General features: G+C 39.3%; 3 protein-coding genes across 5 annotated transcripts in view; 1 reads left to right on the top strand and 2 right to left on the bottom strand.

Moving 5' to 3' along the window:
- adck1 (aarF domain containing kinase 1) overlaps window positions 1-1,790 on the bottom strand; it is a 118,027-nt gene extending 116,237 nt beyond the window's left edge. Inside the window, exon 1 of one of the 2 annotated variants that reach the window (XM_030045073.1) lies at window positions 1,704-1,790. The gene's annotated coding sequence lies outside the window, so the exon portion shown is untranslated. Of the gene's footprint in view, window positions 1-1,494; window positions 1,666-1,703 lie in introns of those variants that run through there. The other variant, XM_030045074.1, reaches the window with a different exon arrangement.
- A 2,217-nt stretch (window positions 1,791-4,007) lies between these two features.
- Window positions 4,008-8,554, bottom strand: slirp (SRA stem-loop interacting RNA binding protein). Its single transcript, XM_030044716.1, has 4 exons — window positions 8,418-8,554; window positions 8,000-8,058; window positions 6,849-6,956; window positions 4,008-4,407 (listed from the first exon to the last, which is right to left on the bottom strand). The coding sequence occupies exons 1-4, from the start codon at window positions 8,482-8,484 to the stop codon at window positions 4,321-4,323; spliced, it is 321 nt and encodes a 106-aa protein (XP_029900576.1). The 5' UTR covers window positions 8,485-8,554; the 3' UTR covers window positions 4,008-4,320.
- alkbh1 (alkB homolog 1, histone H2A dioxygenase) lies at window positions 7,835-16,092 on the top strand. Of its 2 annotated transcripts, none has more exons than XM_030044715.1 (6): window positions 7,835-8,102; window positions 10,017-10,125; window positions 10,820-10,982; window positions 12,186-12,276; window positions 13,632-13,825; window positions 14,410-16,092. In XM_030044715.1, exons 1-6 carry the CDS (start codon window positions 8,088-8,090, stop codon window positions 14,888-14,890), a joined length of 1,053 nt encoding a protein of 350 aa, XP_029900575.1. In that variant the 5' UTR covers window positions 7,835-8,087; the 3' UTR covers window positions 14,891-16,092. The 2 variants fall into 2 exon arrangements, with proteins under 2 accessions (XP_029900575.1, XP_029900574.1); XM_030044714.1 differs by lacking the exon at window positions 7,835-8,102 and adding an exon at window positions 8,681-8,857.
- The last annotated feature ends 469 nt before the right edge of the window (window positions 16,093-16,561 follow it).

Here is a 16,561-nt window from a genome sequence, read left to right as displayed (position 1 = left end):
ACATCTAAAAATCTATTAAGACACCTTTCACAAGCATTTATACATGAGAAATCTCACAATAAATTTATTATATAATGGGCCAAACTTCACTGATGTGCCATCAGGGATACAGCATTTTGGAGGCAAAGAATACTTTTCATGTAAATGATTTGGTGATAATTTTCTAGTAATTTTCTCTCCTATTGTTTTTCACTAAGGTTGCATTATTTTTTGACTGTTTGCTGGTGCTGGTATTGCAGAAAATTAGCAGCCTGAACGGTACCCTCAAGACCACACTTTGAAAAGCACTGTTGCTGAACTAGGAAGAGGGCTGGCTAACTCGCATAATGGAGTGGAGAAATTAGAAATTAGGAGAAAATTACCCATTCACATCTGACCAAGATACAGTATTGAATGACATACGCCTGACCTGCACTTAGGGATGGGATAACTTAGGCTACAACAAATGGCCTGAGGTCAGATTTGAACCCAGGACACTGCAATCAGAACTAAGTCTTAACAAGTGGTATGCACTCTATGAGGCAAGCCACTGGGGCACCCAGCAATTCAATTTTTTTACAAATCACTGAGTGGATTTAAAGTCATTGGTATCATATGGCATCAAATGAAACTGGAAATCCTAAGCAATCCGTTGGTACATGTCATGCCAGGTTGTCAGCAAGGGGACTAAATATCACTCCAAAATTCGGCTAAATTTTGGCAAGGGGAAAATTGGCATGGCCATTTTCACTGGGGTCCCTTGACCTCTGACCTCCAGTTCTCTGAATGAAAATGGGTTCTCTGGGCAGCCACAGCTCTCCCCTTTACAGACATGCCTATCTTCTGCTAATCCCATGCAGTTTGGGCCACAAACCATGCAGTCCAATTGTGTTCTTGTGGCCTGTTGTAAAATGGTGTGTTTGTGCAGACTGGGGCCTAAACAGTTTTGGAGCTGCATCAGTTGGCTTTGATTGGAAAGCTGAGACTCTTGTGGATTCAATGAGCCACATTTGATTCATGTGTGATGATGTTAACCCCCATAGTAGTCATGTCATTGTCGTGAGACCATTTTTTTTCAAACTTGACATCACTGTATGAAATGACCTATAGTGACCTCTAGGATAATCACAGCCTCATGTAAGGTTACAACCAAAAACTTGAGGAGAATTCAAAAAACAAAAAATCACAATAACTCATAATATTGAATGGCAACACTTAAGAATCACAACACACATTGAATCAGCACCCCAGTATCAGAATCAGCTCAGGAGATAAAGGCATCATCCCTGCCCTGGCTGCACTGACATTAGACCTGATGCCCTACACCTGCAGCACTGCCCAGGCTTGTCACACATTACCTGACGTGCTGGGTGCCTCGTTACTGCAGCAAAACTGCTCACAACAGCACAACTTTGCCCCTAATAATGTTCAAACAAAGCCTGAGTAAGTAAGCCTGAGTACTATGTACCAATTAGCCTATAAAGTCGAGCTGTCATCAGTTTGGTGTGAAGTTACCTTCCGCTACATCCTACAGGAGTGTTTGCACGGTACTGGCCGCTTCTGGCACTTATGCAATGGCAAGCTGCGTTTTGTAACAGGCGCGCCGGACGAGTCAGGCAGCAGAGAGCACCCAGGCTCGCCACAAAACCCCCGCTTCACTATGACAACAGCGAACGAAAGGACATGACAAACCAAATACAACGAGAGAGAGAAATGTTGGCTACCTTATCAACGTTTTTCACTCCACACGCGCTGTCATTCACTCGCCGGGTTTGTTTCGACCTCTCGCCGTGCACGCTTTCGACGTCAACGGCGCGCAGAGCATTCTGGGGAGCCGAGTACTAAAACAGACGGGTGGTCGTGTTGGTTTTAATGTTTACAGTGTACAGTGACGAGCAGAGAGGTTCAGTGTAATGGACCCGTCAATGCCGGACCGTCCCGTGTTTTACTCTATTCAAGCTCTATGTTTTTTTCTTCTAATATCCCGTTTTGAACGAGGCAGCGAAGCATTCGTTCAAACTACAACCCGATGACGTGTAAAACAAGCGTCACACCGCTTTGTTGCTGTTTTTTTTTCCTCCAGTAAATATGTGAAAGGCATTATAATCACAACATTTTGCTTAACACTGAGAAACAAACTGAATAGCAGAATGAAGTAAAAAAAAAAAAAAAAAAAAAAGCAAATAAAGCATTATTTTAAAACAATATATCATTTAAAATACATAGTAACAACGATAATTATTAATAAATAATGATACTTAAAGGCAAAGCCAATGCATACAAAACACATAAAATAGCCAAAATACATGCACATTACATAGATTGATGTTGTTGAAATATTTAATGTACAATTTGATGTTTTAATGTAGTTACTGTGCTGTCCAAACATTTGAGCAAGTTGTACTTTGGTGATTTGAAAAAATTGTTCTTGAAAGTTTCATGCCAATAAAGCCTTTGAATTGAAATTGAAGATAGATAGATAGATAGATAGATAGAAGAAAGATAGATAGAAAGATATACTTTTTTACTGTGGCAGGCTTATGAAGTTTGTTAAGAGAAGTGCTGGGAGTTAACACTAACATGTTATCATTTTTAAATAGACAGATAGAAATGCATATGTCATATCCACTCTTACTAACACAATTTGTTGTTGTTTTTTTCTTGGGGGGCAGGGGGCAAATTAAGGGCCACTGTCTTTATCTGAGCATTTACACATCAGATTAGAATTTGTCTTATTTTTTCAGTCCCCTGTCCATGTCTGTGCTCAACTCTGTGCAGAGTCTACAGAGTGAAGTGAGTCTGTTCTGCAGTAGAAATACATCAGCACAAGTCCAGCAGTTTTTCCACGCCTTGGGTGTTGTCGGTAAGTGGGGTCAAGGTTTTGCTTTGTGTGCTCTGATCCCGCTCACCATGGGATATCTATGTCTGCCAAGTAAAGCAGGAATATGGTTTTTCTTATGGACAGCGCTGAAAATGTTGATTGCATAAACTTTTAAGTATCAGAGATTTTTTAAAAGCAAAGAATGGATACCAAGTCTAACTATCAAAAAGTGAGTATTACAGATGCCAGTTCATTCTAGCAGTTTATATCTTTCTCTAAAACCGAGGCCTAAATATCTGATTGCCACATCACAGCAACAGTTACTGCCATGGGATTAATAATATCTATGGGTTCAAGAAATGTTCAAATAAAGTTGAAAACAAAAACATATATAATAACCATTGTTCCATTTGATTTTTTTTTTTTTTTTTACATTTTGTTTTCAAAACCATCTGAGCACTTATTAAGCCAAGAAAGACTGCATATCAGCCTTTTTTTTTTTTTTTTAACAACAGACAGAACAAATAAATAAATGAAAACACAGTCCATTTTATTGTCATTTATTAGGAAATTCTCCACTGCTGTTTGAATAAATAAACAATGTTAAATACACTTAAGTTTGTATTGTCTGGCTACTGTTGATGGTGTATGATAGGATACCACTTACAGATGCAGCAGTAAAGCATCATGGACAATTTATATAATACCTGACAATGGCATCCAGGCCCAGATTCACTAAAGGTTTCTACATGGAAGAGCGCACCCACCAAAATGTCCAAATCAGAAAGCCATGCTAGTCAATAACAGTACACAATGAGTGGAGAAGTGTGCCAAGGCCTCCTGGCCGTGGTCCTGCATGTGGAAATCTCATTATTTTTTATGTTTATTTATATGCAAGATCATGCAAATCCAAGTGTGTCTAACTCAAAAACCCAGACACAAACAAAATCTAAATCTGGCCATGTTCACTGAGGCAAAATGGCTGGTTGGCAACCAAAACTAAAGTGTCCCATTGGCTTCGCTCATTGCAGTGGAAGCAGGCTTGCCAGCCGAGGTAGTTGTAATTTTCACACCGCTTTGTTTACTCCCCCCGCCGCCCCCCTTGCCACATCTCAACTGGTCAGCAAAAAAAAAAAAAAAAAAAAAAAAAAAAAAAATTATATATATATATATATATATATATATATATATATATATATATACATACACATATCAATTTCCTTTGTTTCCATCATTCTCGTCTTTTTTCTGCTGATTTCCAAGATTAATCTGTTTCTACTGTCATACCACCTTGACGCTTCACCACACCAACTGCCTCAGATTACTGGAATGCGTGGAAAAAATCCCTAGAGAGGTGGTGTCAAACACTTTACATAGACAGTTTGTCCATGCAATATCAATAGAGCTGCTCACTGCTGCATAACCACAGGCCGGTGCCTTTAATCTTAGTGAATCTGGACCTGAGAATAACAAAAATACAACAGCAGACATTTCTCTCAGACACATCCATTCACACAGTTTCAGTCGTATTCTCCATCTTTGTTTGACCTTTGCTTTGTCAGTGTCCTCTGCCCCACAAAAGCCCTCCTGTTCCTCTGAACTTGGAGCTGAAAAGAAAGAGAGGAGAGTAAATGCATTTGTAAACACATGTATATCACAGTAGTTCTACATAGGAATGAGACAATTATTTCATTGTCTGAAGAAACTGATTTTAAATGATGCTCATTCAAATGCATCAAATGACTAAAAGAAGAATCCTTCTAATGTCAGCCTGAATCGAGATAATGTATGTTGAATCTGTTTACTTTTGACACTTAGAAAAACACACCAAACTCGTATAAATACTACAAGACGCAAGTTGCTGCATGAACCCCATTTGTTCTATTATTAGGGTGTTTTCTTAGTCTCTGAAAAGTTGACATTTTGAGATGCAAGGTTTTCATGTCGACTGAAGGGTCCCATATACCTTTATGGGAGAGGAATCCAATCTGATCTTTTTCACTTATGAAGCCCTTTGCAAACCCACTGGAAAACATCAAGGTCTGTAAGGCTGTGAGACCAGACACTGAGATTGGGTGATACATGCTGTGAATGTCCTTATGGCTGCATCATGGAACAGGCAACATTTCCTGTTCCACCAGGCGCCAGCAACATCACAACACAGCAGCATGGCTGACACACAACAATTCCAACTCCACCAAACCTAAAATACAAAGTCTGGAAAAACTTTGGCTTCCGCAAGACAAACTACAACCTAAAATAAATACAAATAAACATTTTGCACAGCACCTCAGCTCATCTCTCTTTGACTAACTCCGGTTGTCTTCACTATCAGTGCAGATTAAACGCAAAAGATGGAAGAAGTGCAAATCGATCGAGCAGAACAATCATATGTCTTGTGGTCCTACAGGCCATATCAGTGTCATACTTTATGGAGACCTGCATGTAAGCGACAGCAGGAGCTTCTGCGGGATAAGCAGGAGCCACAGTTGGTGACCACACAGCTACAGTGGCTCTTTGACACATAAGTCTAAAATGGCTGTAATAGGTGGATATGAACTTCCTGCTCCTCCTGTAGCTGTAGTGACAATGGAAACCTAACTTAAAAAGCCTCACACTATTTGCCTTGGATTACTAAATAATTTTATGGAAGAAACCCCCATGTGTTGTGCTAAACAGTTAACCAACAAACCGAGGCAATTCCTCTTTTTTGTTCACCGTTTTTGATAATCTCACATTTCTTGTAAGCCGCTACTTGGCAATACAATACAATACAAACAGGTTAATTGTTAACCAGCGCCAGCTGTTACAAGATAATCTTTTTTTTTTTTTGGAATGTATTTAGTCCAATGTGTTTTCATATTGTTATCTTAGTAATAATAGTGTGTCTTAAAGGGATACTTCACCCATAAAGCAGAATTTTGTTATCAAGTACTCACGATGTGCTGCCTTCAACCTGTGTACCTTCATAGTAAACTCGCATTCCAAAAACACTAGCCATCTCTGATCCAACGGAAAAAAACGGGGCTATAATTTTAGGATTGTACAACAGAGCACAGGCGTATCCGTTCACACATGGGATCGTGCACGCACAGTTCATGACTGCACAAGGATTTTACGGAAGTGGTCTGTAACTCCGCTCTGCTTAAATCACAGACACCAGGTGTTCTTTTTCGCTTACAGGCATTTAATCTGAGTATCCATGGTATAACATGCAGTGAGAACTAGATGAAATAAATATACAGAAATCATAAATAAACCAAGTGCGATACACAGCGTTCACCATCGCAAACACATCTTAAATTATCGATTGAAGTAAGATTAACATAAATCATTGGATGCATTAACTCTAGGGGAGCAGAAAGGAACACACAAGTGACAAAGGCCTTCACTTCAATCAGTAACACACAGCTTCATGTTACTTCTCTTGTTCTGTCAGGTGCATCAGTAAAATGACCCCACCCTCATCGTAACATAAAACATTTAACTCAGGTTATTAAATGAGCATAAACTGGATAACTAACTCTACTGGCAGCTACAATGCTGCAATATCTGAGAGAAAATCTCTGTGTTTGGGAGGTGCTGAGCATATGACTAGATGCCCAAGACATGTTTATACAGGAGGACATGTGCACTTGTTAAAACAAAACTTGAGAATTTTGCAATTGCAAACTGCACAATTACAGAGCCATTTTTTCCACTGGTTCAGAGATGGCTGGTGTTTTTGGAATATATATTTACCATGAAGCCTTGTGAGTAAAGCCCTCTTCTTTGGGGTTTGAAGGCAGCACATGGTGAATACCTGATACAAAAATTCTACATTATGAGCGAAGTATCCCTTTAAGACTAGATTCAATTTGAAATGAAAAGGCAAGGCACATCTGTGGTGTCTTCCATATCCTCCACACTGAGAATCCAGGCCGATAGGTGTCAGTATTGCATTACTTTCATCTCATCTTCACATTACCCTTACATATCCAGTCTTCGTCATAGAACTAGTGAAGAGCAGATATAATAAGTGTTTTGGTGGATTTATGAAGAAGTTTACCTTGGTTCCTTCAAGAATGTGGGGGTCTTTCTGCAGTGCATTGTTCAGGCCTTCTTCTGTTGTGTACCCAATCCAGCAGAAGCCTTTATGGAAGCCTGTCTCCTTATCCTGGTACAACAGAAAATACAGTCAAACACTGAGACACAGCACATTAAGACTGGGCTGACGCAAAAAGGATTCATTTGTGAATCAGATTAAATCATGGTTTACCATTCAACTCTGTTGCACATAATTTAGTCCTCTCTTTAACCTCGGTCTATATTCTAAACATAGGTTCAATTTAATCCTGTTGTGTCAAACGTTTAAACTCCAATTTAAGCTATGACCAAGAAATTAGTGAAAAGTAGCAAGAACATTACAAGAAAATAACGAGATTTTTGTTATTATATAAAGCAGATAAATAGACAGATAAGAAAAGTAGTAAAAACAATAATAATAAAAGTAACAGAATATCTATAAATTTCACACATTACCAGAAACTTTGCCAGAAAAGAAAGAGTTACAAGAAAACCTTGTAATAATTAAAATAATACATTTAAAACATTAGATTTTTAAGATTTCCTGTTTGTGTAAATGGCTGTGAAAGGTATCAGGACTTATTTTCACAAGCATTTAAGCATTATTATTTAATATCACTTTAAATCACTAAACTTGGACTTCCTGATCCAGGAATAGATTTTATTTGTATAAGAGCTCCGCTTAATTTTAAATCTGAATTTGCTCATTTTGAAGCCAAAAACTCCTGAACTGATTACAACACCCTCAAGCAGAGAGGAGGGACTCGTCAGTGAAATCACCTGGTGGGGTTTTTGGTTGGATTAAAGCAGTGGTCCCCAACCCAGTCCTCAAGATCCCCCTGTCCTGTAGGTTTTTGTTTCAGATCTACTCTTTCACACCTGATCCATTCAAGGGCTTCATGCTGATTGGTTGAAACAGATCTACCAGAGCAGGGTATGCATGAAGGCGTATGGGTCTTAATTGGGTCATGTGTGCAAGAGTAGAGCTGGAACCAAAACCTGCAGGAGTCAGGACAGGGGGGCCTTGAGGACTGGGACGGGGGCCACTGGAGTAAAGTAATCAGTGTTGATGCAACCCAGACAAAACGTTTTCAGCTTTGTTCATCTACTTGTTTCATGCTGTTGAGAACTTACAAAGGGCAGGAGGCACTTCTTGACCTGGCCAAACTGTCCAAAGTACTCCCTCATCTCCTCTGCAAGAGAAAAATGACACTCACGTTACATGGATGATGAGCAGGTGTCTTCTTCACTGATACGTTCACCCCAAACTGTCATGCCACAGCTAATACAGTGCTAGCAAGCGTGTATCAAGCTTTCTTTAAGTGGAGCGACTTTTTACCAACATAACACCACTGACTTTGATTTTCTTTGACCCAGAAACAGGTGAAGTCGAGCTCTACTGTTTGATACAGCGAGACAGTACGAGCACGTCGCGGTGCTAACAGGTCGCTAGCTAACCTTGACGGCCATGAGCAGTGCTGTCGAGGCTAACGTTACATTCTTAACAGGCCATGCCCCATGACTGGAGCGTGAAAATGAAGTTTGAACTCACTGCTTGCTATTGTCCATGGTATTTTCGACACGAACACTTCGAAGACTTTCCTCGACGGTGCCGCCATGCTTCGTCCTTGCAGTCTCTGACCTCTGCGCTGTCACGTGACGCAAACTGCAACCGGCAACACTGCGGCTTGGAAACGTATTTACGTCCGCTTGCTCTTTTAGCTGTGATGATTTCCCTTGCCGTGTCTTAAAAATGGTATTCATGTATTTTATTTTGTATTATATCAATATATGAGACTTTACACAGACGTGTCTTTCGTCGTAATGTGTCAAAGTTGAAAGGTCAGTTTAGTAATGGCCAAAATGGCAGCCTCCATAGTGGAGCATGGAGAAGATGCATTTAGGAAATTGTTCAAGTTTTACAAGCGACGAAACCCTCCCCCTGATTTCAGCGATGTCATCGACTTCTCGAAAGGCCTGCGCAGCGACACGGTGAGGATAATGTTAAGTATGACGAGGGGCTAAGTATTTCACAGGCAACTTGTGTGTGGAGCCTTTGGAAGACAGTTATGGTTTGGTGGCTCGTTAAGGGTTTTTCCAAGGAATGGGAGCTGTGGAGATGAACAGTAAACGAGCATGTAGATCCAGAGGAGTCTCCCCGGTTGATCTGTGTGTTAAGCTAACGTTAGCTTGTGTTTTGCTATCAGCATAAACTGATCTAGCCATAGAGGATCTAGCCATTAGAGCTCATCTTCTTCCTCGAGCTTTCATGGCGGTTGGCAAACCACAATGCTGCATTACCGCCACCTACTGGATTTTAACAGCTCCACCCTGGAAACTATTTAGTGTTCAGCCATAGTGCTGCCATTCACAGCACTGTCCCTTTGCAAATCCTTCCCTCAGGGTTATTATCCACCTCTTTCCCAGAATTGTCCACAGCAATGGGGAGCTATTTAAAATGTATTGCTCTAACAAATAAGTCTCATGTACTTGTACTGGTAGAACCCAAGTAAAACCCAAGTAAGTTTAGGCACCGATGTGTCCTTATTTTCTCCAAATCGGAAAAATAAAGAGTGTGTTTAAGACGGGATTAGTAGTAAATGATTACTGCACTTTTTTCTTGGAAGTTGACATTTTCACATGATCAGTAGTCATAAGACTATATCCAAGATTTCCCAATATGTACAAAATTAAAAGAAGAAATGTTCAAACAACAGCCATACCAGGTTAATTTGAAAGGTGTTATTTTGTAAGCATCTGTTTTTAAGCATTTTTTTTTTTTTTTTTTTTTTTTTATCGAAATCAGTGCTTGAATAAGTGCTTGTATTTATGTTGGCCAGAAGAATAAGTCACCATGTATTGACATAAAAATGTTTCAGTCCCTCCATATTTGTCTGCTGTAAAGCAAGGGTCAGACATATTAATTTTTGGGTAACCAGTATAGCCTCATCATGGTGGGCAACACCCAGATTTACAAAGTGTGGTCTGACTTCACCAGTTCATGATAGCAGTTAGTAAAGCACAATGCTACAACAAATTACCTCATTTCCACAGAGGTCAGTATGTAGTTAATTTAGTAGAGTAACTGGATTACACATAAAATGAAAATTGGCTCAATTTATAATGTGTATGTTTGTGTGATGATTGACAGGTAGTTTCAGCTAAACTGGACACTGCTGCAGTGAGTGATGTGGAGGCCAGGAGAGCTGGACTTCGGCCTGTCAGAGACTGGAGAGCTTTTGGCCTGCAGGGCTTCCCAGGTATACACCCCATCAGATCAGATCAGTTCTCAGCTTCCAAAAGGGCTGCTTCATCTACTTTCTACTATCTTCTTCTTCAATTCTATAGTTGTATAATATTATAGGATTTAAATTACAAAAATATTTGTAACGTGTACTAATTTTTAGTAATGTTTTCATTGTTTTATAAAGCATTATGGTCTTTCAAAATAACCACAACACTAACACAGATTTATTTATTTGTTTATTTATTTATTTAAACTTTATCAGTTTGGTGCCTTCTAGATACAGCGTTCACAGTAACAGCATCCCATGCATCTCATTTTCTGTTATTTTATATCGACTATTTATGCTAAATATGAGCTCTGGGTTCTGCACCCCGGAGGATTTCAGCTCCACTGTGCCACTGGAGTGTCCGCTCTTACGCCGTCACTGCCACACACCCAAATGGCCCAAAATGATAATAATTTTTTCACTAGCCCATGACCAACCTTCTCACTAAATTTTGTGCAAATCCATCCAGCAGTTGTTGATTTATCCTGTTGATGGATGGATAAAAGCACGGGGCGATGGCATCTCCTGCCAGAGGTTTCACCTCCTTGGAGGGGGTAATAGGACAATATCGCTGGATATATTGGCAGACGAGTGTACCTTGTTTAGGATGTTCTAGTATCTCATCATATAACACAGCACTGTTCTGTTCTCTGATCTTCAGGGTTCATCTTCATCTCCAACCCCTTTCTGCCAGGCTCCCAGCCCTTCTGGCTCAGACAGTGTCTAAAGACTTACCCTCAGAAACCCAACATCTGTAACCTGGACATGCACATGTCGGCCACAGATACCACAGACATCTGGGACAAGAGTGCAGATGCCCTCAGGTGACGCTTTACTACATATGTGTTGCACAAATGTAGTAAAATACTTACACCTAAAGTTATTTGAACAGAAAATGTACATTGGTGCAGCATCTGCACAGAGCTCGTGGCTATTCACAAAATATAAGTTTAAGCAGATTAATTGTCTCTCATTTTCTTTCATTCACAAGCAAAAAAATTATTTAAAAGTTGAACCACCTCAGCTGTCAGTTCAAGTTAATCCTTCATTAGATTAGAGTTTAAACATTTGGAGAAACAGGACACCGACCATTTCATCACTGATACATAAGATACATTTTGTGTTCATATATTAAGCTTAAATAGCTAAGCACAGTATCGGCTTAGTTCATATATGAATATGAAATATGAAAACCAATGATTAAACTGAAAAACCAAGGCTGTAACATTATTCCAAACTAAAAGCCAGATTGAAATGCTAGGTCTTCAGTTTCCTTTTAAAAAATATCAAGCTTTACATTGTGATATCAATAACATCTGTGTCACTGGGCCATGTCACTTGTGAATATATTAACTGTGAAGGATCAAACATTAATTTTATATTAACTCTTTTATATTACTCTTAGTGCCTAGTCAATCATGGAGTAAAAGCTGAGGCACACATAAGTTTGTCAATAAACAATTATTCTTTACCAGAGAGTTTTTTCTTTTCTTTTCTTTTCTTTTTTACAATGTCTTTTCACGTTTTTTAGTAATTTTCTTGTAACTGTTTTCAATGGTTTTGGGGGTTTTTATGATAACTCAATTGTAAATATAGAATTGTAAAATGTTGTTGAAAGAAATCAAATTTGCTCAAGTTTTAAAGGGGTTAAAGCAGCTCACCATGAGTTATTGATTTTGGGGAAAGCGTCCCTTCTTCTACCTTCATTTTTGGAGCCAGGGATTTCAATTTCTTAGAATCAGAATCAGAAATACTTTGATCCTCGAGGGGAAATTGGGTCAGTTGCAGATGATCATATTCACAAGAGACAAATTAAATGATAAGAAATAGCAAGGAATACAAACATAAAAATATATGCCTTACAAATTGTAAAAGTATGTGCATTATGTATAAGTTGCATCAAAAGTATGTACATAATGTGCATTAGGTCTTAAGTATGTACATTAATCCTACAAAACATTAGAGCAATACCACCAGGCTCTCACCTGCGTGCCTCTCTGACCTCTCACTCTGTTTGATCCCCACAGGGCTCCTCCCTCTGGTAAGAGGGAACCAAAAACACTGCTGGAGAGGCTTCGCTGGGTCACCCTGGGCTATCATTATGACTGGAATACCAAGGTAAACACTGTTTGAATGTCAGTTCAGCTGATTTGGATTTCTGAATACAGATACTGCTGTTTATAAAAGTGAATACATTTTTCTGCACACAAAATATATTTTATTTCAAATGAAAATTGAGAAATATGTTAAAATTCCAAATATTCAGTATTACCCTCCAGAACGGGCATAACCTTTGCAGCAGAATTTAGACCATCATTATCAAAAATCTCCACTCCATTTGAATGATCAACCTTTGTGTATACTTTTGTGGAATCCTATCAAACTGTCTCATCATAAACATCAGGCTCAAGGTCTTCTCAGTGAAGTATTGGCTGAGTCTTGTGTAAATATGTATCAGTTAATCTGCATCATATCAGAGGTAGATGACCCCCCCAGATCCCATTTGTAGAAAGGTCAGCATCAGCAAACAAATCTGATCTGCATCTGTCTGACTTACTGCTTGTCGGTCAGTAATTTTATTTCAAGAATTTTCTTGAATCAAGTGTCATTTTTGTGAAACTAGTTGAGCAATCTGCCTTATTCAACCATGTTTGAGAATATTAAGTCATTTCCAGAAAGTTCCTTACAAGAGTTGCTGCTTCAAATTAACTCACCCACTGTCAGATTTTGAGAGTATGTGAGAGCAGTGAATTTACATTATGTGCAGTCTACATTCTCAAACACTAGAAACTTAAGAGGAGGTGCAACTGAGAGTAAATACGACGTGAAACTGTATCTGCATGATGACAAATTCAGTCAAGCTGGATAATTTCCATTGCATTTGAGGAAGGAATGCCTCCAGGTCTTTTCAGCCAGCAAGGAATTGGTTCTGCTCCAGTTTTTTAAACCTAATTTTTAAACATTGAGTATTTTAACCAAAAATTCATAGGTCCAGGACCTGAAAAGTTAATCTCTATAAGAGGAAATCTATAGCCAGACCTGAAGTGGGAGCTGTGATGACAATATTCTACATGGAGATGACAGAGAAATCAAAAAGCTGCAGCAGTCTGCCTAAGAACCATTAGTGTTGCTTTCAATTTGGAAATCTCCTGAATTTCAGGAAAACATGGGGTACTAAAAAAGTAAATAGTAAATTGTAAAAGTCAATTTGAGTTGGCAAAGGCTGGATTTCATATGAGCCATCTCTCGGACCAAATTATCAACAAGTTTGTTTGTTTTTTTTTTTAAATGAAAGATGTACAGAGACTAGTTTGCTAGTTAGTACCTCAGTTCCAAGAATCCTAAATGGAACCGCTTCACAAACCAGAAGTGTTCTGGTCGAAATGCCTTCCATCACTCCCTGCGTGTCCTGATGGATGTGGTCTTTGTACTGAAAGCTTAAAATGTTGTATTTCATGTCATTTCCTTCATAGACATACTCGGCAAGTCATTACACACCTTTCCCAGCTGATCTCCATATGCTGTCTTGCCACATAGCGGCTGTCTGCGGTTTCCCAGGCTTCAATGCTGAGGCAGGAATCCTCAATTACTACCGATCTGATTCCTCACTAGGAATTCATGTGGATGAATCAGAGCTGGATCACACGCAACCGTTGCTGTCGTTCAGGTGAGAGCAGACAATAGAATTATAGGAAATACTGCTGGGATTAAAGAATTATTGCAGATTGCAGCCTTAGACATCAGCTGTGGTCAGGGAGGAGCCTCCATCTTATCAGAAGTGGAAAAAGAAGAAGAGGGCTTTTCAAACTTTTTTTATGATCTGGGCACCCAAGTTACATTACTAAAAAAATAATTACCAAAAACTAACTGAACATAGGTATTTAAAAAAAAGCAAATAATTACTGGAACACAAGTTTTAAAATTTTGAAAAAAAAAATGGAAAGGTCAGGTCATTGATGCTGGATCAGATTTCTTCTGTTTAAATGATCTTGTGCACCCACTTGAAGGCTTTCAAGGAGCCCGCTTTGAAATCCACTGGTATAGGACACTCCAGTCAGTATTTGATGTGTGCAGTTAACATGAAGAACACTTCCAAAAGACTCCTGTGACTTCCTGCTCTGTGATGAGATGATATTCATGTTTACAACTCCTGACAGCATGAAAAGCAGTGAACAAGTGTCCCTCTTACCCTCTTTTTTTCATAAGTACTTTAAAATAATGTAACACGTGTCTTGTTTTGACTCATGACAGTTTTGGACAGTCAGCCATATTCCTCCTGGGCGGCCCCCAGAGAGAGGACCCCCCCACTGCAATGTGCATGCACAGCGGTGACGTGATGGTGATGTCAGGCCCCAGTCGCCTCCTCTACCATGCTGTACCACGTATCATACCAGCACCCCAAGGAAACCCCTGCCAACTGGCTTTAGAGACACAAAGCCCAGGTCTACACCAAGGAGGCACTCAGAACTTAGCCCAGGAGGAGAGCACTGTGGTGGGGCCAGTGTCCAGGGAGGACTGGAGAGTGTGCTCTAGGTACATAGAAAGCTCCAGAGTGAATGTGACCATCAGACAGGTGCTCGGGCCGGGGCAGAGCTTCCCAGAAACACTCCCCTCCCACCAACGGACAGATGCAAGCCGGACAGAGACGTATCATGATGGATCACCAGATGGAAAAAGTCGAGGACAGAAGAGGAAGAATTCGAGTGACTCTAGTGATACAGTGGAGACGTAAATCATGGAAAGACTTCTAGACCTCCTGGCTTTAAAGGACCATACCAGTGATTTTGCATGTTTAGCATAAAATCTACAAAATATGTGCTTCACATTTCTGCTAATCTTTTCCCAAAGCTAGCAGTCATGTTTTCAAACTCTGATATCTTTTTCCTACCTTTTATCCAGCTATTGGTATCCATTCATTCAACTATGATATAAATATGAACTTTAAGAGACTTCAAACTTTCTGCACACCAGTATTCCATCACTGTAATAAAGTCCTCTTAGTTTTCCTAAAAGCAGCACCACTGTTGGGTTGATGACTTGAAATTTGGTGGAGTGAAACAGTCTCTCTGCCAGGGAAAATAGTCCCCGGGGAAATGTTTGCGTTTCACAGCCAGTTATCAGTTCTGTGGTTTCTGAGTGTCAACATTTTGTTAGCTACAGAAAGCTGAAATCTTTAGTGCCCCTGCATGATTTGCAAAATGCTTTGCTGGAATGTAAAATGTGGAGAAATTTTTACTAAATGAGCCAAACATTCAAAATCACAGGTATGGTCCTGTAAAAGATAGGTTTGGTATTTTTCAGTACAGGCCGTATTAAAACAATGATACCTAACATTTATGACTGTATGTAGCACAACCTCCGCTAGCCTTAGTGAAGCTACTTAGAAACCTTCAGCACAATCCAATAGGGCACTTGTTGCCTCAAACCCATTCAAAATGTCCTTTTTGAAAATGTGAAACTCACAGCACAGTCAAATACATCTTGAAATTGTCCACCCAAAAAATGGTTGCAAATTTTGCCTGCTAATAAGTTTTAGTTACTACTGACAACAATATATTGCCTTAGATGCAGTCATTTCAGAATTGTGTGCTGCTTCTCTTCAATAAAGCTAGCACTAAAATTGTGCTATATATGATTATAAATGATGGGTATTAGCATTTTGAATACAGCCTCGGTTGAAAAATACTGAACCTCTCCTTTAATATGCATTTCTTGATATGACGTAGCTGAGTTATATTTGCACATTATTATGTTGAAATCCACCATCCAAAGTTATTACTCTGGACCCAGTCACCCTGGTTGGGTCATTTTATAGGTCCAGTCCAGGATCACCGGATCCTCTATACTAGAGCCAGGTGATTAATGTACTGTAATTGGTTGGAAGACAAAAAAAAAAACCTTCATGACCATAGAATAAACCCGTGATAACTCACATTACAGAATTATGTCTTTTTTAAGGTGGGGAAAATTTGTAACAAGGTCCAATTGCAATGTGCCACCATGATTCATGGGATTGCAGTGAACTTCCAGTGATCATTATTGGATTTTGTTCATGTGTGTTCATTCCCATAATACCAATAGAAACTCAAACATGAGACACATAAAGCTACAACCACTAACATTTGGAATGTGGATCTCTATGTAGCACAGTAATGATATAATTTAAAGATGAGTCCACATAGTTTGATTCAGTTTGTTTCAAAACTTTATTCCAGAGAAACACTGAGGGCATCCTTACTTGCAGCGCTGCTGAGATAGTTAAAATCAGCATTAGTAAAATGAATAAAAATGACATGCATATACACTACTCACAAAAAGTTAGGGATATTCGGCTTTTGGGTGAAATTTCAGGATGAACCTAAAATGCATTCTAACCTTTACAGGTGAACTTAATGTGACCTTC

Source organism: Myripristis murdjan, chromosome 22 (assembly GCF_902150065.1).
Source record: "Myripristis murdjan chromosome 22, fMyrMur1.1, whole genome shotgun sequence".
Classification (NCBI taxonomy): domain Eukaryota; kingdom Metazoa; phylum Chordata; class Actinopteri; order Holocentriformes; family Holocentridae; genus Myripristis; species Myripristis murdjan.
Note: the sequence above shows the minus strand (reverse complement) of the source record. Positions and strands in the feature narration are given on the sequence as shown.